This window comes from Zonotrichia albicollis, chromosome 20 (genome assembly GCF_047830755.1).
Source record: "Zonotrichia albicollis isolate bZonAlb1 chromosome 20, bZonAlb1.hap1, whole genome shotgun sequence".
NCBI lineage: Eukaryota > Metazoa > Chordata > Aves > Passeriformes > Passerellidae > Zonotrichia > Zonotrichia albicollis.
This window is the reverse complement of record NC_133838.1, coordinates 11,944,536-11,966,590: the sequence shown is the minus strand read 5'-3', so window position 1 is coordinate 11,966,590 and position 22,055 is coordinate 11,944,536. Positions and strand designations below refer to the sequence as shown.

The following is a 22,055-nucleotide window of genomic DNA, read 5'->3' as shown; positions in this document are numbered from 1 at the left end:
AGGGGGGATTTTTGTGATTCATGCGGTGAAAATTCCTTCTGCAGCACAGCAGAAAACTCCCCTGGAACTCTGCTCCATGAAAAACCCGAATGAAAGAGAAAAGGTGGAATAATTCAGGGTGCCTGCTGCTCCTTGAAAGAGAACAAACCTCTCTGGGTTTGCTCTGGGCGCTGGGATTACAGCACTCATGAAGAATGTTAAATATCCACACATCTGCTGTGGGGCCCACCCAGGCACACCTGGATCAAAGGGAATCCTAAAAATAATAATAACAGGGAAGATTTCCACCCAGCAGGAGAAACGATCCCAGGTTTCCCCTTGGCCAGAACAGCTCCTGGTTTGTGCTGAGCTGCAGGAAACTTCCTTGGGAGGTGTGGGATGGTGCCACTCACCTGTGAGAAATGGAAACCAGCCATGGAGCTGTTCCTGAAGGAAACCAGAGCCACACTGTTTGTTCTGAGGGTTTAAATTCTGCTCCATGTTACTCCAAGAGCAGGTCATTCTTATTTAAGAAATTCCCTTAATCCATTATCGGAATCCTTTGAGCTCCAAGAGCTCCCCATGCCCAAATCTCCCGGATAACACAGCTCACTCCCAGGATGTTTATTTACCAACACCCATTCCTCCAGGCCAGGCTTAGCAGGCAGCAGCTTTATCCCTGGGATAATGCTAAGTCCCCATCTGACAATCTTATTTCTCTCGGGGAATTACAAAGGCAGGAATTTAGAAACAACATTTTCTGTTTTCACAACTTGCTCAAAGCAACTTTATTTTCCCCCCCGAGTTGCTGAATGAACCGATTGTCACAAGGCTGTCACAAGAATGAACAAAAATAAAAATGTTCCATCCCCCGGGGCCACAGAGCTGTGCAGTGATCAGAGGGAATCTGATCCCAGATCCAGCATTTAACAGAGCTGGAATTGCTGTCAAACACCGCCTGGATTCCCCTAGAAATCAACTTCTACTGCACAAAACTCTTCAAATCCACTCTTTAAATCCAGTGTTGTCTCATTCCAAGCATGGAGTGACCGGTCTTTTACAGGATCAACCCCAACAGGCTTTTTATTTTACAAGACTTTTATTCTGTTTCACAGATCTGACTATTACAGCAGTAAAATTATTACAAGTGACTCGCAACATTTAGTTCCAAATAAAAGTAGAAAAACACCAAAAAAAACCCAACAATAAAAGGAAAGTTAAATGAGATGTGATGGGTGGTAAATGTGTTTTAAGAGCACAGAAAAAAAAAAGTATATAAAAATACATCAGGAGCAAGGATTTTGGTTTAGTTACAGTTGTGACACCGCAGAGTCACAGAATGGCTGAGGCTGGAGGGGACAGTGCTCAGGCAGGGCCACCTGAAGCCCAGTGTCACCTGTCCCCCAGGGCTGTGTCACCTGTCCCTCTGAGAGGTCCAGGCTGGAGCTTTCCCCCTTCCCTGGTGCCCTCAGGATCCTGAACTCACCATCCACAGCCTTGGATCTCGTTCTGGGCTCTCTCTGTTGGCTCCTGTGTCCCTTGCAGGAGGAATTTCTCACTCCAGGAGCCTCCAGGATTGCTCCTGAGTTACCTCTCCAGCGGGGATCAGGGTGGTTCAAGTTCCCCCCTGAAATCTGTAAATTCCAGCCTGAGGCTGCTCCTGTGTGTGCAGGGTCTGATGCTCTCATTTCCCAGTGAAACATCACCTGTCCCTGTCCTCCCCTCACTCCTGAGCTCCCAGCACCTCCTCACCATCCCCAACAATTCCAGCTGCTCTCCCAGCCCAAGGACAACTCCCCTTCCTCATTCTCCTGCAGAGCCCCCAGAGCACCAGAAATCCCAGAACACTGAGAGCTGTTCACTGGAAAGGTGATAAATCCAAGAGCAGACAAAAGGCAGAAATGAACCAGAGAAAGGAAAGGAGGATGTGTCTGTGTGTTTGTGTGGGTGTAAAGTCTATTTTATGGCAAACTTCCAGTCCTTTGGCCACTATAAAGCAAAATCAGTGGATTTCATATAAATTCTCTGTATAAAGGAATGTCTATGAACTGTGTACAGTATGGCCCAGAATAAACATCTCATCATCAGCCTAATAGAGCTCCTCACAGAGGAAAAGAAGGTGCTTAGTCATGGTTCATCTTCCCGAGAAAATCCTGTCCGCAATTGGACTAGTGCCCCAAAACACCATTTCAGGAACAGCAGGAATTCCTTCAATGGAAAGGAAAAGCAGAGTCTGCCCAGGCTGGGCCAGCAGGAGCTGGGCAGGGCCTCAGGGCTGCCCTGCTGCCCTCAAGTCCGTGTGGTTGATGGGCAGGGGGTGAGCCTCGGTGTTGAACACCCAATCCTCCAGGGACAGCACGTCATCTTCACAGAACAGAAGATAGAGGTACCTGCAGCACAGGGACACACAGGAGAGCTTGGAGGAGCTCAGCAGGGCTCCAGGCAGGCCCAGGCAGCAGCACGGCACACACTCCCACCTCCCTGCACATCCCCACCCTTGCCAGGTAACCCAGCCCTGGATCACAGCAGAGCCCTGCAGCCCCAGCCCTGGGCAGGAGCCTTCAGGGGGCCAAGGGCAGCAGAGATTCTGCTCCCAAAGATTTCCAGCCCTTCCCAGTTTCCCCCCAGAACTGGAAGCTCCCCTGGTGCCAGCCCCCTGCCCTGGGCAAGGACACCTCCCCTATGAAGAGAAGACCTCCCTCTCATCATCTGAGGCTCCTTGGGCAGCTGCTGCAGGAGCTGTGCTGCTCGGGACGGCCCCTGGGAGCCCAGACTTACTTGAGGGTCTCTGCGAGGAAGAAGCTCTGCTGCATGTTGTCGTGGGTGGGCGTGGTGGTGTACACGTCCCGGATGCCAGAGAAGCCAGCCTCCACCCTGCAGTACTTCTCCAGGGCCTGGGGGGAGAGAGAACCCTCAGCCACCCCAGCAGTGTGGGGAGAAGCAAAAATCCACAGTGGAGATGACCCTGAACTGAGGCACTTTGTGTATTTCTGCCCCATTGTCCGTGGGTTTGAGACCCTGCCCCATTGCTCATGGGTTTGAATCCAGCCCCATTGCCTGTGGGTTTGAGTTCCTGCCCCATTGCCCACAGGTTTGAGATCCTGCCCCATTGCCCGTGGGTTTGAGATCCTGCCCCATTGCTCACGGGTTTGAGATCCTGCCCCATTGCCCATGGGTTTGAATCCTGCCCCATTGCCTGTGGGTTTGAGTTCCTGCCCCATTGCCTGTGGGTTTGAATCCTGCCCCATTGCCCGTGGGTTTGAGATCCTGCCCCATTGCCCACAGGTTTGAGTTCCTGCCCCATTGCTCATGGGTTTGAATCCTGCCCCATTGCCCACAGGTTTGAGATCCTGCCCCATTGCCTGTGGGTTTGAATCCTGCCCCATTGCTTGTGGGTTTGAGACCCTGCCCCATTGCCCACAGGTTTGAGTTCCTGCCCCATTGCCTGTGGGTTTGAGACCCTGCCCCATTGCCCGTGGGTTTGAGACCCTGCCCCATTGCCTGTGGGTTTGAGACCCTGCCCCACTGCCCACAGGTTTGAGAACAATCTGGCTTGAAAGAAACCTTAAAAATTACCCAGTTCCACCCCCCAGCCACAGACAGGGTCACCTCCCTCTAAACCAAGCTCCCCAGAGCCCCATCCAACCCAGCCTGGAGCGTTCCTGACCCATCCCAGCGTTTAACACGATTTCAATAATTCCCTCTCCTTCCTCCACAGGAACCCCCAGAGCCCCGAGCCCCCTGCAGCCTTACCTGGACCACCTCCCAGCCCCAGTGCCGGTACTTGGGCTGGTGGGTGAGCCTCCAGAGGTACATGTAGCTCTCCACCACCTCGGGCCGCAGGATGTAGTAGCGCTCGCTGAGCCGCGTGGCCGTGGCCTCGCTGCCCGCGTCGAAGCGGAACGCCTCGGGGCCCAGCTTGGTGTCTGGGGACAAGCACAGCGCTGTCACTGCCTGCCAGCACCAGCAGGACACCAGCCAGGTGCCCTCGGGCTGCTCAGCACGCCAGGCTTTGCCCAAGGCTTTGCTGAGCCTTTTTTTCTGCAGTGCCTTGGAGAGAAGGGATCAGGATGGTGATAAAACCAACGACACTGGTTTTATAAACAGAAATTCAGGGGTATGTTGGTCTGTGGTCAGGAATCCCAGTCTCTTGCAAGCACTGCCCAGCACTCAGATCCCTGCTTTCAACACCAAAAATCGGTTCATGAGGGTGCCCAGAGCAGCTGTGGCTGCCCCTGGGTCCCTGGCAGTGCCCAGGCCAGGCTGGACAGGGCTGGGAGCACCAGGGACAGTGGGAGGTGTCCCTGCCCATGGGATGGAATGTAAGGTCCCTTCCAGCCCAAAGCCCTGAGGCACAGAGCCCCCTGGCAATGCCCCGCTGCAGGGCAGGTACCTGAGCGTGTGTAGGACTCGTGGCAGGTGCTGGTGATCTCTGCTGCCAGCTCCATGTGCCTCTGCCTCCTGTCCCCGGTGCTGTGCTGGGCCCCCAGGGCAATCATGCCCCCGGAGAAGCAGGCCAGGTGCCCCATCTTGTGGTCCAGGATGCCGCCCCTCCACTCAGCAATGTAGGTCAAGCCTCCTGCAGACTTCTTCACCAAATGCTTTTCTATTGCCTAAAGGGATGAAAATCAGCATCTCAAGAGAGTGGACAGCGAGTAAAACTTACTCAGTGTTAGTTAGTGCCAGGAGTGAGTACCAGGGAAACCCAGAGGCTCATGCTGAAGGTCTGAACCCTTCTCATGAACCGTGTCCCCCCCCAAAAACCAGGGAGCAGCAGCTCGCTCCTCACCTCCAGGGCATCGTCGTACATCTTCTTAGCTTCAGAGTCCTTCTTGTCTGACATGAGCCAGGATTTGATGAGATATTCATAAAAGCTGTCCCCGAGCCCCCCGATGGAGACGTGGTCTGTGGTGGGAAAGGCAGGACAGAGCTTCAGGTGCACGGCAGGCAGTGAGCAGCTGCCTCACACAGGGGAAACAATCTCGTCCCATTTAATGCCCTTGCTCTCTCCTTCCCCTGCCCAGCTTCCTGGGGAGAGCTTGCAGCACTGCTTTCCAGAGAGGAAGAAAGGTGGAAAGTGCAATCAGGAGAAAAATGTTCTGTCATTTTCCAGAGCATTAGTGTCCCTTAGCAGAACCATTCAGAGGCCTTATTTTACAAGTTATTTATCCTGCAACGTGAAGATGCTTCCTGTTTATGGAGCCATCATCATAAATCCAGGCTCATAAAGCAAAAGCAGCGGTGGGTACTGAGGGATTTCCATCTGGATGGAGCCCCTGGGAGCTGTCTCAGCCCTCAGGAGAGGAAGGAGAGGTGTTTGGATGCCACAGGGGCTGGGCACACACTCCTGGGCTCTGCCATTTGTATTCCTGCCTCACTGAGGGACTCTGAGCCCTGGGGGAGGCTGGGGCTTGCTGGCACATTAAAATGATAAAGTCAGGTACAGGGATGTGCAGTGCATGTTTTGCTCTGCAGAATGGAGATTTCCCAGGCTGTGTGCTCACAGCAGCCCTGCTCTGAGGGACTGCAGAGGGAAATGGGCCTGGCAGCTGCAGGTTTGTGCCTGGGGGAGCTGCTGGATGCATTCACAGCTCCAAACCCTGCCACGGGGGAACGGCAGCTCTTTACAGCACTCAAGCACTCCCGTTTTTAGGAGAGCAAGACAAATGGCCCTCCCTGGGCTGAGCCATCCTGTTAATTAACAAATCACCAATGTCCCCCCGGCTCTGCCCCATCCTCGTTTCCCAGCTCAGCCCATGCAGCAGGTGTTCAGAACTGCTCAGATTTTTGTTTCCCCTCTCCTTGTACACAGATAAAGTCCCGAGGCTTATTCCAAATGCTGAATCCTCCCCAAGAGCCACGCATCATCTTCCTGACCTGGAGAGCAAACATCCCTGCCACAGTGTGTCCAGTGATCCAGGGAATAATCCCCGGCAAAACAATGAGATTAAACACCCGGCTGAGAGGGCAGGGGATTTGCAAACACGGGCTGCCTTTAAAGAGCAGCTCTGTGATGCTCAGTGTGCCATTCAGGGACTCACCAAAGCTGCAGCCCTGCTGCAGAACTGCTCTCCATGTGGCAGCTTTGCCTCCCAGGCACCCTGCATCAATAAATCCACCGCCCCCAGGTAACTGCTGCCCTCCCTCAGCCTCCCCACTGATGAGATCTGCTCATTCAGCCAGGTCAAAGATACACCTTTTAAGAAAATCACAGCAATTGCAAGGAAAAACAGCTTCCTGCAGAGAGCTTTAATGGCAAGGGAGAAAATGAGAGCCTGGCCTCTCTGGGGAGAGGCTGCAGGCACCTCCGTGCTCTGTCCCCATCTGTTTGTCCCCAGCAGCACTGGGGGTGCAGGAGGGGCTCATCACTCCTCCCCTCCCTGCAATATGGGGTGAGATCCCAAGGTCACAAACAGCCTGTGAGAGTCTGTCTGGAACCAGGAAATCTTCAGGCATCTCCTGTCCCAAGCAATCAGAACCTGCTTTTAATGTGCTCTGGAAAGCACCACCAGGCCCCTCTCTGAGAACAGAAATTAAATTGGTGGCAGAAGAGACAGAAAATAGAATTAAATTGGTGGCAGAAGAGATGAGGGCCTCCTCCCAGCACCAAAGGGCAGCCCTGGTTCAGTGGGGCAGCTGTGACCATCCCAGGCACTCTGCTGGGAGCAGCCCTGCCAGCTGAAGGTCAGGGACTGCTCAGAGCCAGGGCTCTGTCCCTGCCTGTGCCACCAGAGCCACAAAAGCAGCACTGGGAGAGCTCTGGAGTGAGCCAGCCCAGCAAACAGTGCAACGGAGCACGGGGAGGGACACCAGGAGCTGCAGGACTCAGAGCAACCTGCCTGGATAACAAATGTCACCCACTGACAGCTTCCCGCCGGCCTCTGAAAGAGACTTTTCTCTGGCAACATCAAATCCAGCAGCCAGAACAAGCAGATCAATGCCAGAGCAGAGAGGGGAGGTCACAGATGCTGCAGAAGTGGCACCTCCTGCTCCTGGCACAGGGCAAACTCCTGAGAGGGGGCACAGCCTCCTCCCTGGACGCCACCACAACTCCCTGCCCTCTCCAGGACCTTCCCTGATTACTGCTCCAGTGCTGGGCTCCCAACAGGAGAGAAGCAAACATCCTTATCTCATCCTGCCTTCCCAAATGGCTCTGCAGAGCTGCCATGGAAACAGCAACAGGAATGCACGGGAGAATTCCTGCCTGCATCCCAGGGGGATCCAGGGCTCCTCCAAGGCTCTGGAGGGGAACCTCACTGTGCTCCCCATGCAGCTCCTGTGCTGGCTGCAGCATCCCAGCCTGGGCTGGCTCCCAACTCCGGTGGGATGAGCCCCTGTGCAGGGAAGGCCCTGATTCTCTCTGTGGGAACACTCAGAGGGACACTCTCTGCAGCTGGGACACTCAGCAAGGTCCCAATGGAGCTGGGACACTCAGCAAGGTCCCAATGGAGCTGGGACACTCAGCAAGGTCCCAGTTCTCTCTGTGGGACACTCAGCAAGGTCCCAATGGAGCTGGGACACTCAGTAAGGTCCCAGTTCTCTCTGTGGGGCACTCAGCAAGGTCCCAATGCAGCTGGGACACTCAGCAAGGTCCCAGTTCTCTCTGTGGGACACTCAGCAAGATCCCAATGGAGCTGGGACACTCAGTAAGGTCCCAGTTCTCTCTGTGGGGCACTCAGCAAGGTCCCAATTCTCTCTCTCTGGAGCTGGGACACTCAGCAAGGTCCCAATGGAGGTGGGACACTCAGTAAGGTCCCAGTTCTCTCTGGAGCTGGGAGACTCAGCAAGGCTCTGATTCTCTCTCTGCAGCTGGCCCACACAGCTGGACACACATCTGGGAGGGTAATGGCACAATTCCTGCCCTGCTCCCTGCAAAGCCTGGCTTATCTCCTGTCCCCCAGCCTGGCTGCTGTGCCAGGAGCCCCTGGGCAAGGAGGGAAGGAGAGGCTGGCATGCTGCAGGCAGGGATACGTACGCTGCACCCAGCTCCCCGTCACCGGGCTCAGGAAGTTGGGGTACAGGCCCTGGGGCTTCTCCACTCTGCTGAGCACCCTGCGGATGTTCCTGACCTGTGAGAGAGCACACACAGCCTGGGGTTAATGCTCTGCTGCCCTCCCTCCATCCCTGCCCTGCTCCAGCCCAGGGACACAGCCCAGGGAGGGACAGGCTCTTATTTCAACCCTTATCTCAGAAATGGCTCTGGAAGCCCTGCAGAGCCCCAGCTCAGCTCACTGCCATGGCCCAGGTGCAATCCTGGGAGATTTTGTCCTTCCAGCACCTCAGGGGGTTACAGGGAATTGGAGAGAGACTTTCCCCAAGGGTGTGGAGTGACAGGACGAGGGGGAATGGCCCCAAGGTAAAGGAGGCCAGGGTTAGGTGGGATATTGGGAAGGGATTCCTCCCTGTGCCCAGAGCAGCTGTGGGTGCCCCTGGGTCCCTGGCAGTGCCCAGGGCCAGGTTGGACATTGGGGTTTGGAGCACCTGGCACAGTGGTGAGCGTCCCTGCCATGGCAGGGCTGGCACTGGAGGGGCTCTGAGGTCCCTTCCAAACCCAAATCTGATCCTTTGCTTGGGGATCTGGGTGGAAATGGGAGATGTGAGCCATGCCAGGGGTGATTTTTTCCATGATCCAAAGGGAAAGGAGTGGCAGGGATGAGTGACTCACACAGCACTTAAATTCACCATGTGGTCACTTAATGTGATGAATTGGGGCCTTTAATTTCAACAAGAGACAGTTCCCTTAATACCCCAGAACAGCCAGCACTTAACTCTCTAAAGCCTCCCTGGGTTTCACCCCCATTAAATCCAACAGGCCTTTCCCTTAAGGGACCCAGTTAAATTCCATGCAGCATAAATATTCTATTATAACCTACAGAGCAGCTAATTTGCCCTAACCCTTTTACAAAATCAGACAATTTGCACGCCAAAAGCTGGCTACAGCCTTCAGCCAGTGCTTCCAAGGAAGTTGTCAGGCTCCATAGTATTTACTGGAGTTTGGGAGCTTGGCATATTCATGACAGGTTTGAATAAAAGACACAGATGGGCTTTAATTCCTGCTAAAATCACCCTGGTCCCAAGCTGGGAGCTCATGAGTTGATCTGCTCCCCTGCAGGAATTTCCCACAGAAATTGCTGGGAAGTTGCTGTGGGCCCTAACAGCTCACACCACCCCACATTTCCCTCTCAGGGTGGCTGTGCTCCATTTTCTGTGCACACACCAGCCCAGGAGAGTCCCTCAGAAAGGTTTTGCCTTTTTCCTCCACAGGCTTAGGAGGAGAAGAGGAAAATCTCTTAGGTTGGGAACAGAGGTTTGCCCCTGGCTCAAAATGCCACGGTTTGAACCCAGAATGAGGATGCAGTTCTGGTTTTCAGCAGAGCATCCCCAGCGTTTCCTCCTCTCTCCCCTCCCTTCATTTCCTCACCCTGCTCCCTTTCCTGGCCTCTCCTCAGCTGCCCCTCCCTGGCAGCCAATTTGTCATTGTCCCTGTCCTCAGGAACCTCAGCCTTGTCTCTGTTTCACATCACCAGCCTCTCCTGATCTCCCCACAGAGTTTTCTGGCTTTCCTGTTTCCCTTCACCCTCTGCTTTCCCTCCTCTGACACTCATGGTTCGCCCCACCCTCACTGCTTTCCATCCCCTCCATCCCAGCTCCACTTTGCTCTCCCAGCTTCTCCCTCCTCTTTTTTTATTTTTTCCTGTCTCTCTTTCAAATCCCCTCCTTGTTTCTCGGCTGACAGACCTGCACTGGGCACATCTTGGAAAAGCAGAATTTTTTGGGTTTTTTTGGCAATCCTGTCTGTTTGTACCTCACTGTGGCACTCTGGACCAGCCCCGTTTCCCTCTGGGTTCTGCCTGGAACAGTCTGTGTCCCTCAAAGAGACTCCTGAGGGATCTGCAAGTGCCCTTCTCTGGGTAAAACCCACACGGGGAAAAGCCCCAGGAGGATTTAGAGGCCACCCCAGAGAGCCAGGCTGGGCTCACTTGCCTTTTCTGCAAACACTGGGTTGCCAGAGAGCTCGGAGAGGTGCAGGAACTCCAGGTGCAGCGTCCCAAACTCTGCCAGGATGCTGCTGCCAGCAGATGCCCAGCCCCAGCTCCAGCTCATGCCACTGCAAGGAGACAAAAGGGAGCCCTCAGTGCCAGGAAAGAGCCAGAGCCTGGGGTGAGCCTGCCCAGGGCAGCCCTGCCTTGGCCAGGGGCCACTGGGGCATGGAAAGGACTCACACACAGATCTGGGACACACACACAGGTTTAGGACAGACACACACACAGATTTGGGACACACACACAGATTTGGGACAGACACACAGGTTTAGGACAGACACACACACAGATTTGGGACAGACACACAGATTTAGGACAGACACACAGATTTGGGACAGACACACAGGTTTAGGACAGACACACACACAGATTTAGGACACACACACAGATTTGGGACAGACACAGATTTAGGACACACACACAGATTTAAGAGACACACACACAGGTTTGGGACAGACACACACACAGATTTAAGAGACACACACAGATTTGGGGACAGACACATAGATTTTAGGACACACAGAGATTTAGGATACACACACAGATTTGAGGACAGACACACAGATTTTAGGACACACACACACAGATTTAGCACACACACACAGATTTAGGACAGACACACAGATTTTAGGACAGACACACACACAGATTTAGGACAGACACACAGATTTAGGGGACATACACAGATTTAGCACACACACACATATTTAGGACAGACACACAGATTTAGGGGACATACACAGATTTAGCACACACACACGTATTTAGGACAGACACACTGATTTAGGGGACATACACAGATTTTAGGACCCACACACAGATTTTCAGCAGCAGTTCCAGTGGCACTGAGCTGTGATTTTCCAGAGATTCTTTAGGACTGGACTAACACACAGACTTCACAAACTGCATTTCTGTGTGGGAGAGGAATCCTTGAGCAGCTCAGCTGACAAACAGCTTTGGAGGAGCACTGCCACCCTGCCCCACAGAGACATTTGGGATAAAACACCCCGGGACAATCCTGGAGGATGCAGGGTTGGCTGTGAGCTGCTGCCCCGGAGCTGTGGTGGCTCCAGTGAGTCCCGGGGAGGGGACAGGGACAGCTGGGGGTGACACTAGATGGCGCCGGGAAGCTTGGCTGGAGAGAGAAGGGTTTGTTGTTTACAGAGGTTAAAACGAATGATTCTGAGCACGAAAATAGAGGAAAAAAAAGAAGTTTCCCTCGCTGTGATGGAGAGGAAAACGTGGCAGGTCCCGATCTGGCTGTTTGGTCACGACAGGCAGCGTGGTCACAGTGCCCAGCCCTGCAGAGCTGCTCTGCTCTCCAGCAGCTCAGAGGAAGCCACTGTTTAAAGGACCTTGGCCTCCAAGGGGAAGGAACATGCCCAGAACCTCCTTTATCTCCCTGATAAGTGGCTCTGGAATGTCGAATCGTTGCCTCCCCCCGTGGGGATCCAAAGCAGCAAAACCAGTGGCAGGTCAGGGGAGAGGCCAGGAGAGGATGGTGAGGGAAAATGTGGAATATTTTGGGGAGATGTGAAGGGAAGGGCTGCAGCACAGGGAGAGCTCACAGAGCAGAGCACAGGGCAGCAGCTGAAGCTGGGGCAGGATGGAGCAGCAGGATGGAGAGCAGGAGTGTGAGATGGGACACAGGGGACAGAGGCAGCCACAGGAAACTCTTCAGCAGAGAGGGGACCCCAGAGGAAAGGTGACAGCAAGAGATAAAGGCAGCTGGTTCTGGCAGAGCTGGGGGCTGGCTGTGCTGGGCCCTGGAGCATTAACGTGCAGAACTGACTCAAAGCCAGGCGGATTTTGGTTTCAAATTTCTGAGCGTCCCTTTTAACCCACCCCCCAAGCAAGGCCCACACACACTGCAGGACCCTCCTCCTCCTCCTTCTGGGATGCTGAGGTCTCTCTGGCATTAGCACATCCTTGCAAAAGCAGAACTGGAGAGAGAATTCCTCGTGGCCAAACCCTTCAGGCCTTTGTTCTGGCCCTGGCGTTTGGGTCAGTGTGGTGTCACAGCCTCACCTCGCCCTCCCCTTGCACACTGAGTGATTCCCATTCCCTGGGGGCTCACAGGCTCTGGGTGCAGCTCCATCCATGCCTGCTCCTCAATCAGCCCCAGAGCAGTGGGGGCTCTGCCATGGCCTGGGTGTTCTGTCCATTCCCTCCGCTCTCACTCAAGGTCATCAGCAAAACATTTTGGGAATGTCTGGGCAGACCGAGGCTGCGTCAATTGTCTTCACAAAGGGCAGGGGAGGGTTTGGCATTTCTGTGAAAGGTTAGTCTATGCAGAGCCTTTATCAGGCCCAGAGCAAGCAGGATGTCTGTGCTGTAAAAAAGGACAATTACAGAGCTGCTGGTGGCTCCAATTTTCCCCGGGATCAGGAGCACATCAGACAGCTGAGGGCTGACAGTGATATTTGAGCAACGCAGCAGCGTGAGCCAAATGTTTGCAAGTCTTTTGCCTGCAGAGCCAAGGAGGAGATTTGGGCTAAGGGCTGGAAAATGACTCTGAGGGTTTCGCAAGAGGTGAGGATGACAGGCTTTGTTAACCCACATTTCCTGCAGCCCTCACCCGTGGATTTGTTTGGATGCATCAGAAGCAGCAAATCCAAATCCTGCCTGGCTGGCAGGGAATTGTCAGCCAGGAGAGGCAGGAGCAGCAGGGCAGTGCTCTCTCTGCTGCCAGACCTTTGTGAACTCAGCTGCCTCCCTGGCCATGAGAACATCACCAGCCTGGATCCTGGCTCTGAGCAACGACAGAGCCTGGCTGAGGGCTGAGTGCTGTGCTCTGTTTCCCAGCACCAAAGCTGTCAGCCAGCCCCATCCACTCCCTTGCCCAGTTTTCCCAATTTTTAAATCCATTTTTCCTGGATGAATTCACATGCATCTAGCTGGGCACACTGAAAATCCATGCTGTGAGCAGAGTAGAAAATCACCTTTCACAGAACCTGAGAGGGAGGAAAATGCTCTTGCAGCAGGGAGCCCTGTCAGGAGGCAGAGGAAGAAAATGTGGCCAGCCCCAAATGGATGAATAAAACACAGCTGGGTTTGCCCTGAGTCACTGCAACCTGTGCCAGGGTCTGAGCTGGCAGAGCAAGTGACCTGCAGGAATCTGCCCTGGAGGGGACAGCTCTGAGGAGCTGCTGCTGCTGCCCCTGCTCCTTCCCAGCCCCAGAATAAAGGAAATATTGAGGCCGTGCTTGCCTGCCCAGGTTGATGACTCCACGCGGGATTCCAGTGGGGGTGTTGAAGGCTGGCAGAAGTTTCTCTCCAAGTTCCAGGGCTTTGCTCTTGAACACCTGTTTAAAAGGGAGGATAAATATTTGATGGAATGAATCACAGAGGATTCTCCCAGATCCCCTTTATCCAAACACACAGTTATAAAACACCGGAGGTGCTGCAGAGCCCCTGCTCCAGGTGTGCTGTGCCCTGCACAAAAAATCTGAACCAAAAATCTCACTCAACTTGGGCATCTCTGAATTTCCTCTCAAATCTGCACTAAAGCAGCACCCAAAGGCTCAGCCTGCACCAGAGCAGCTCACAGCAGCACCTGTGGTCTGAGCTGATCCACAGAGTGCTCCCCAAATCCTTCCCACTCCCAGCATGGCAGAGAACACAAGGAGCTGAAATCAGAAATCCTCCTGGGCTGAAGCACTGCTGGATTTACAACGTGGGCTTGCCCAGAGTTTGTTTTCATCTCCTGGTGTAAAAAACATGATTTGCAACCAGCCATCCTCTCCTTGCAGCTCCTGGCCAAGAAGGATTGGTGGTTTCATGGCTAAGCTGCTCCTTTTGCACTGGTAATGCCTCAGTTTTGGGCTTTCCACTCAAATTGCAGCTTATGGTGCCTTGCAGCACAAAGCAAGCACACACAATTATTTTGGGACAGAGTGATAACAGCACTAATCTTCGCTGCAGAGATTAGTCCTGATCAAGAGAAGCCTCTAAGTGACTTAGGAGATAAAGCACAAGCCTTTTACCTCTAGCCCTGTGGTGGTGGCTCTCAGAAAGCAGGAACTCATTGCTCTAAAAATACAGCACTGAGGAAAGCTGAGCCCTCCTGTGGGCTCTCAGACCTTTGATACTCTCACAGGGAAACAGGGGGCTGGTTCAGAGGGGAAAGCAGGGACTGGGCTCTGCCTTTCAGTGGCACTGGGTAAGTGACAGGCACTGCCCCGGCTGCTGATGGGACTCCAAGGGGTCACTGCTGGAGTTTGATGCTTTAATGTGGTTTCTCTTTGCTCTGTGGAGCTGAAACCTGTTGAAGTTGTCACTGAGGCAGGCTCTGAGTTGAGGTACTGAGTCTTTGAGGGTTTTCCCTGGAGGGAAATCCCTGAGGGAAGTCATTCCTGGAACACATTTGAGAAACAGCTGAAGGAAAAGAGATGCTCTGGATCAGTGGTGTCACTGGGCAGCAGCCCTCCCACCTCTGTGCTGGGGCTAATGAGCTCTCATTTAGGGCCAGTCCTCACACAACTGCCCCTGAACCACAGTTTCAGACTCCCAGGGCAGAGTTAATAATAATTAATAATCTCCTCACCTCCCTAGAGATGTAAAATTCCATCCCAGGGAGGGCAGTGGAGATGAGATCTCTGCTTCAGCCAGGGCTCCACATCCACCCCAGGGGCTGAGACCCCCGCCCTGCCCCCAGGGCCCCCCAGCTCAGCACCTCCTGCTGCAGGGGGATGTGGGGAGCCCCTGCCCTCCCAGTGCCCTCCTTAGCCCGAGGCAGGATCTGGGATGGTGTCTGATGGAATCTCACCCGACTTGCAGAGAGAGGAACAAGCACAGAGACAAAGCTCCTCTGCAAATGGCATTTCCCCGGGGAGCAATGTGTCCGACTGCAAACGTGTCTGGCTACAATTGCCCACAGGAGGGAGGGAAGATCCCTGGCAAATGAGCCGTGCACGGTGTGTGCAAGGTAATTATTCGAGGCTTAATTAAGGGAACATTAGTGGCATTTCCATATTCACAAAAAAGGATGGGTTTAGCCTGTTGTTAAGGGGGGGATTATCTGATGCTCAGGGCAGGGCTCTCAGCTGGTTCCTGGGGCTGGGGGGACACTGTGGGGACACTGTGGGGACACTGCAGGAGCTGAGGGGACACTCCAGGAGCTGAGGGGACATTCCAGGAGCTGGGGGGACACTGTGGGGACACTCTAAGTGCTGTGAAGACACTGTGGGGACACTGTGGGGACACTCCAGATGCAGTGAGGACACTGTGGGGACACTCCAGGAGCTGTGGGGACACTCCAGGAGCTGTGGGAACACTGTGGGGACACTCCAGGAGCTGAGGGGACATTCCAGGAGCTGGGGGGACACTGCAGGAGCTGTGGGGACACTGCAGGAGCTGTGGGGACACTGTGGGGACACTGTGGGGACACTCCAGGTGCAGTGAGGACACTGTGGAGACACTGCAGGAGCTGTGGGGACACTGTGGGGACACTGTGGGGACACTCCAGGTGCAGTGGGGACACTGTGGGGACACTCCAGGTACTGTGAAGATACTGTGGGGACACTGTGGGGACACTGTGGGGACACTCCAGGTGCAGTGGGGACACTGTGGGGACACTGCAGGAGCTGTGGGGACACTGCAGGAGCTGAGGGGACACTGTGGGGACACTGCAGGAGCTGAGGGGACACTCCAGGAGCTGTGGGGACACACCTCCTCTCCAGTCAGGTAGTAGGTGGCCAGCAGCCCCCCGATGTAGCGGATGTTCACCTCGAACAGGGAAGCTTCTCCATTCTGCAAAGACAAAGGACAGCCCTGAGTGCGGCACAGCCCCAGCCCTGTGCCCATCTCCCAGCTCTCTGTTTGCTCTGCAGGGACAGGGAAACACCCAAACTGCCCCATTTACCACCAGAGGCAGCACCTGGGGCAGGCAGGGCAGATCTCACCATCACAGACCCTCCTGAGCTGGAAGGGACCCACCAGCACCACCCTGGCCCTGCCCAGACCCCCAACAATCCCACCCTGGGCATCCCTGGGCACTGTCCAAGGGCTCCTGGAGCTCTAATCCAGCCTGAACTTCCCCAACACAACTTCAGGCAGATCACTGCACTCAGTGTCCAGCAGAGCTCGTGGGTCCTGCAGTCCCTGTCCTGCCCTTCTGCACTGTGAGAGCTCCTTGTGGAGAGGCAATATTGAATTGATTTCCCCCTGCCTCCCTTGCTGTGCTCCCAGACTCCACTGATCAATCCATAGCATTCACTCCTGTCTTTACAGATCAATCTATTCTGCAGGCCAAGATTAAAAGCTTTTATGAAATCCAGATAAATTATCTCCCAGTTGATTTTGTCCCTTGTTTATCGATTCAGTAACAGACTGAGACCATTCACCAGATTTATCAGATGTGGGCTGCCTTTTATGAATCCATGACTGCCAGTGGTGCCCTCCCAAACGATGCTTCTCTGAAAAGGCAGCTGCAGGCATTGTTCCCGTGGGAGAACCATTCCTCACAACAATTAGGCTGGCACTAAACAAATACAAGTTTAGGCTGCACTTTGGTTTTAACGTTCTCTGTGTGCCACTGATGAGATGGCATCAGCTGGGGGTGAGGGATGCAGGGACACAGGAGGGACAGCATCCTCAGCTGCCAGCCCTGCACCAGAGCCCAGCACAGCTCCAGCAGCCCCACGAGAAGCAGCCCTGGCTGTTTCCACAGGTGGTGATGCCCTTCCTTCCAAACCCTGGCTCCCCTTGTGCTGCTGAGGTGTCACCAGGTCCCAGCAGTGACACCAACAAAGGGCCCAGAGAAGGGGAGCTGGGTTTACAACCCTAATCTAATTTAATAAGGAAATTTAATATGGAAATCTGGTTTTATGACAGGCAGACATTTACCTGAGATGAAACAGAACTTGTTCTTTAGTGAGCAATGCTTCCTTGGAGTGTGTGACAGTGAGAGTCTGTTTCCATAACCCGGAGCAGAACACAAGAACCATCAAACACTGAGCCTTGCCAGCCAGGTGAGGCTGATCTGCTGCAAACTGGGGTAATCCCTGCACTGCCCCTCTGGCCTCAGGAACACAACCAGCTGAGTGGTTTCCTCCCCCCCTGTGCTCAGGGCTGGCAGCTGAGGTGGCACAGGCAGGCATTCCCAGCAGCTGACTCACCACGTTCAAGTCAAAGCTCTTCTCCACCCACTGCTTGGCTTCCTGGAATTCCTCCTCGAGCTCCATGATGTACAGGGTGTCCAAGGCGTCGATCACAGTTGCTCCTCGAAGGCCTCCTGTGTGGCACAAACACAGCAAGGGATGAAAGCACAGCTCTGAGTCAGCCTGGGGGCTGGCACGGGCACAGCAGCTCCCACAGCCTGTGCTGGGGTGCCTGGGGGGCCCCTTCCACCCGGGCTGCTCAGCCCTGCACACACCATTGCCACAGGGCTGAAGGATGCTGAGCTCTGCAAGAACCTGTGGGGGTGTTTGCAGGGGTCCCAGGATGAGGGAAGATTTATTATGATTTATTATGATATATATTTTTAAGATATATATATTATATTTGTGATATATACTATATATATTATTATTATATTATATATTTCATGATAAATATTACATCAATATATAATAAATATATAATATAATTATTATTTTATTATATATTATATTATTTTATTATATATTTTATTATATATATTATTTTATTATATATAAAATATTATTTTTATTATATATATTATATTAAAACTATACTAAAAGAATAGAAGCAAGGATTTCATCAGAAGGCTGGCTAAGAATAGAAAAAGAAATAATTATAACAAAGACAGAGTCTGAGCCAGCTCACTGTGACTGGCCATTAATTAGAAACAACCACATGAGACCAATCCCAGATGCACCTGTTGCATTCCACAGCAGCAGATAATCAATGTTTGCATTCTGTTCCCGAGGCCTCTCTGCTTCTCAGGAGAAAGAATGCTAAGGAAAGGATTTTCAGAAGACATCATGGCTACAAGAACTCCCCAAAGAACAGCTCAGGGCCCACACCTGAAGCCCCCAGCCCCAAGTGCAGCCCTGGGCCTGTTCCCAGCCCTCCTTGGCCCAGCAGAGTTTGTGCTCTCTCCAGGGCACACAGGGACTGGGTCTGACTCTGATGTGACCCAGACAAGGCTCAGATCACCCACCCCGGGCTCCTTTCCCCTCTCAGCCTTCCTCTCCCCTAGGGAAGGATCCTGCCTTATCTTGTTGATGCTCCAAGATTGCAGTTTTGACACTCCTCAGCCAGGCAGCACATCATGGCTTTAATAAAAACCCAGGCAGGAACTTTGCTGCTCCAGCACGGATTGCTGCCTTTGGGATGCTGTCTGCATCAAAAGCAGGGCTGGGGGAGAGCAGGGAGGCACCAACAGCCTCCAGAAATGCATTTATTCCTGCAGGCTGGGAAATGGCCATCTCCCTGCAGCCACCTCCAGGAGCACAGGGTGGATGGAGTCAAACAGGCACTGGATCAACTGGTGGGCTCTGCAAATCAGCGGGGCTGAAGTGGGCCTGGCCTGTTTGCCAAAAGCACTGAGCATGGAAAACAACAGCGTGGCAGGCGGGGCTGCTTTCATCAGCCCTAATGACTCTTCAATATTAATGATTATGTGGTTTTTATACACTTTCCCGTTAGCAGGGAGAGACGTGACAGGGAGGCAGGGAGAGCATCCGAGCAGGGAAGGAAGGGCAGCGGCACCTGAGGCACAGCTGCTGCTGTGATACTCTGAGAGGAAAATCACACTGCTGGGCTCGCCTCAATTTGATGATATAATCAACAAAAGCTTCCCATAATCTGCAGAGAGACAACGAGGAAAGTCGGATTTGCTCAAGCTAAACGGAGACAAAGAGACAACAAACTCACCATTTTCTGGGATGATTAACTGAAGTGAGGAACATTGCTGGGATTGACAGGGCCTTTTATGTTTTTAGCAAGTCAGGCCTTTAACTCTGGGGACTGGGAGCTCTGCTTGGAGTGGCTCAGCTCTGCTGCCTGTGCTTGACAGAGTGCAGGGCAAACCTCACTCCCTGCTGCTTTGCCTTTGTGTCACATTAAACATTTGTTTTAAATGTTCCCTTGCCCTGTGCATCATCAGAGGAACCTGGGGCTGTGTGTTCTGTACCAGGGGCTGGTAGAACAGCAGCTTTGAGGAGCTGCAGGTGCTCAGGGACTCCTCTCCTGCAGCCCCAGAGCTGTGTCAGCCCTGCCCTGGCCAGGCCAGAGGGCACCCAGAGAGCCCCAGTTTGTGCCTCTGTGCCAGGGGAACATTTCCCTCCTGTGTGCTCAGAGCTGGAGGGAGCTGCAGGGGCAGCTGGGAGGATTTGGTGTGTGCACAGCCCAGCAGCTCAGGGTGGTGACACCTCCTGCCAGCTCTGTCACAGCGCCAGCCCCTCTCTGCACCTGCACATTAGGGTGGCAGGGCTGCAATCAAAGGGGAGGCAGCTCCAAACCAAACCAAACCAAACCCCTCTCTGTCACTCCTGACTCTTGCTGACACCCTCATCTCCAAATTGCTGGTTTCAGCCTGACTCTGAGGGAGTGTTACAGCAGGAACCAAGAAACCCCTGAGAGAAACCCTGCTGGAAGTGCCCAGGGCTGGGAGCAGGACCAAACATCTGAGATTGTCTGTGCCAAACCCAGGTGTGCCATGAAATCCCCTCCTGACCCTGCCCCAGGCTGGCTGGGGTGGGGACACCTTCACCAGGGACCAGGACAGGGAGCTCAGGAGGATTCCAGGGGGTCTGGGGACATCCCTGAGTGTCACAGCAGCTCTGGTGGCAGCGCCTGTGCCCAGAGCTGTCCCTGAGAGATGAGCAGGGAGGAGCAGCAGCAGCTGATGGGAGCACACAAAGGTTCATCTCTCCCCGAGCTGAAGGAGCTGTGCCACCCTGGATTTGCTCTTTTGTGCAGCAGAAGAATGGAGAGAGGAGTGTGGGCAACAAGGCTGCTCTGTTCCTGCTGCCAACCCACCCCAGGAGCTGCACCAACCAACACTGACTTCATTGACACAACTGGGGAAAGGTGCTGGGTGGAGAGGAGCTGCCATTGCTGGCTTTGCCTCCTTTTGTTTCTTCTTTTCTTAATTTTTCTAATTTTTTTTTGTGGGAGATGACTCAGGCTCTAGGAAGAAATTCTGCCCCAAATGAAAACCTTGGGGTGAGGTGTTACAGGCTGGGGATCTACCTGTCTAAGCCCAGACTCGCCTGCACCTGCCTCTCCCAACACTGAACAAGCAGCCTAACCCCAGCACTCACCCAGCCCCCAGAGCTCAGCAAAACTCTGATTTTCCAGAGGGGAGCAGCTGTGCTGGGAGGGATGGAGAGCACTGCCTTCTCTCTTCCCAAAATAGCCACCATGGAATATCACAGGCCAGACAAACCTGAAGGGCTCCCAGCTGCACGTCTGTCCCTGGAGAGCCTCAAAAAAAGCCCCCAAAGTGATGCTTCAGCAGCCCAGCAGCTCAGAGTGGGGTCTGAAACAGCCTTTCCTCAGCAAGGAGAGCTCCTTCCAAAGGCTCTCCTGGACCCACCGCACTCTCTGTGCCTGGGCAGGGAGAAAAGGACCCTGCAAAGCCCCCAGACCACAGGCTGGACCCTCCTGTCCCAGCAGCCTTGCTTTGGGCTCCAGGGACCAAGGAGGAGCTCAGGGTGCGCCTTTGGGAAGGTGAGCACCAGGATGCCCAAGCAGCAGGAGATGGGAGCATCCTCACCAGGATCCCCAGCTCTCCCTGATGTCAGGGCTCAGCTCAAATAAAATTATCCTTTCACAGGCTGGTTGGGCTTGGAAGGGTCCTTAAAGATCATTAAATTCCAACCTTCCACTAGGAAATTCCTTGTGCTGTGTCCCCCCTGTTCAGAGCCACGTTCCCCTGTGCCTGCCATCACTGCCTGCCCCAGGGAAGGAGGGAAGCCCACCCTGACCCCAGCAGCAGGCAGAGAGCTTGGGGAATGGCATCTCTAATGCCCTGAGCCTCAGGGGGCTGGTGCTGCCATTTGGCAAAGAGCCCTTGATGAAGTGACTCAGTGAACAGAAACCAAATCCTTCATTTCCAACAAAGCCGTTTCCAATCCGCACAGTGACGCTTTGTGCCAACGCCTCGGATGAACAGCACGAGCCATTAGGAGGATATCAGACTTAATCTGGCATGCAGCAGGACTCTTTAAATGCCACAGAACAGGGGGTTTAAACAGAGTTTAATAACAGAGTTTACAACTGAAAGGCAAGAGCAGAAGGGGGAGGAATTTAGATCAGCGCAATGTAAACCCAGATCAAAAATGAAAGGTCTTGACTCCCACTGTTCTTATGTCAGATCGTGTTTGTCAAAACAGAAATTAGTGCTGAAACCTTGTTTGGAATAAAAATTAGGATGCAGTTTCTACGAACCACGACCAACTTGTTAACTGCCAAGGCCCAAGGGGCTCTGGTTGTTTACCTTCACCTCCTGGGGCACAGGGGGGAAAACACGAGATCCCTTCCCTGCTTCTGCTGGGCTCAAGGCTTCAATTAAAACCAGTGCCCTGCTACAGCAGGAGTCTGAAAAATTACCATCTCCAAGTGCTGCTTTTCCTGCTCTTTTTGGTCCTTTTTCTCCACGCCAGGGCTTGGAGAGCAGCCTGAACTCCTGACATTTATCCCAAATGTGTGTGAGAAGCCTGGGAGCGCGTCAGCACACAGCTCCTGCCTGGTGGCAAACTGTCCAATTCTGGGAGAAATCCACACACAGACGTTTCACACAGCTCAGGATTATCTTGGCAACCAAGTAAACTGTGAAAATCACTGCAGCTCCTGGAAAAATCTGCCCTGCAGCCAAGATGTGCCAGTCCCTGTGCAGAGCGCTCCAGGCCAGGCACAGGCAGAGGCTGGGAGCCTGAGCTGGGATCTGGGCTCAGGCCAGAGCTCCCTGTCTGGCCTTCAGCTTCTCCTGCCAGCCCAAAAAGCAGGAGGAATTCTCCTCAAAGCATGAAAAGAAAGAGGGTTTAAAGCAAGAGAAATAAGAATGAATTTATCCACCATGTCCAACCTGTTGTCTCTGCTCTTCCCAAGCACTTTGCAGCA

The 22,055-nt window shown here is 53.6% G+C and overlaps 1 protein-coding gene across 1 annotated transcript in view; it reads right to left on the bottom strand.

Moving 5' to 3' along the window:
- Positions 1–735: 735 nt before the first annotated feature.
- The window catches only part of MAN1C1 (mannosidase alpha class 1C member 1), a 56,775-nt gene continuing 35,455 nt past the window's right edge, over positions 736–22,055 (bottom strand). The window contains exons 4-13 of the mRNA XM_074555731.1: positions 17,141–17,256; positions 15,693–15,773; positions 13,233–13,327; positions 9,964–10,087; positions 7,955–8,048; positions 4,769–4,884; positions 4,373–4,592; positions 3,733–3,905; positions 2,758–2,873; positions 736–2,369 (exon numbers count right to left, since the gene is read on the bottom strand). Coding sequence (XP_074411832.1) covers positions 2,249–2,369; positions 2,758–2,873; positions 3,733–3,905; positions 4,373–4,592; positions 4,769–4,884; positions 7,955–8,048; positions 9,964–10,087; positions 13,233–13,327; positions 15,693–15,773; positions 17,141–17,256 — 1,256 coding nt within the window. The 3' untranslated portion in view covers positions 736–2,248. The remainder of the gene's footprint in view (positions 2,370–2,757; positions 2,874–3,732; positions 3,906–4,372; positions 4,593–4,768; positions 4,885–7,954; positions 8,049–9,963; positions 10,088–13,232; positions 13,328–15,692; positions 15,774–17,140; positions 17,257–22,055) is intronic.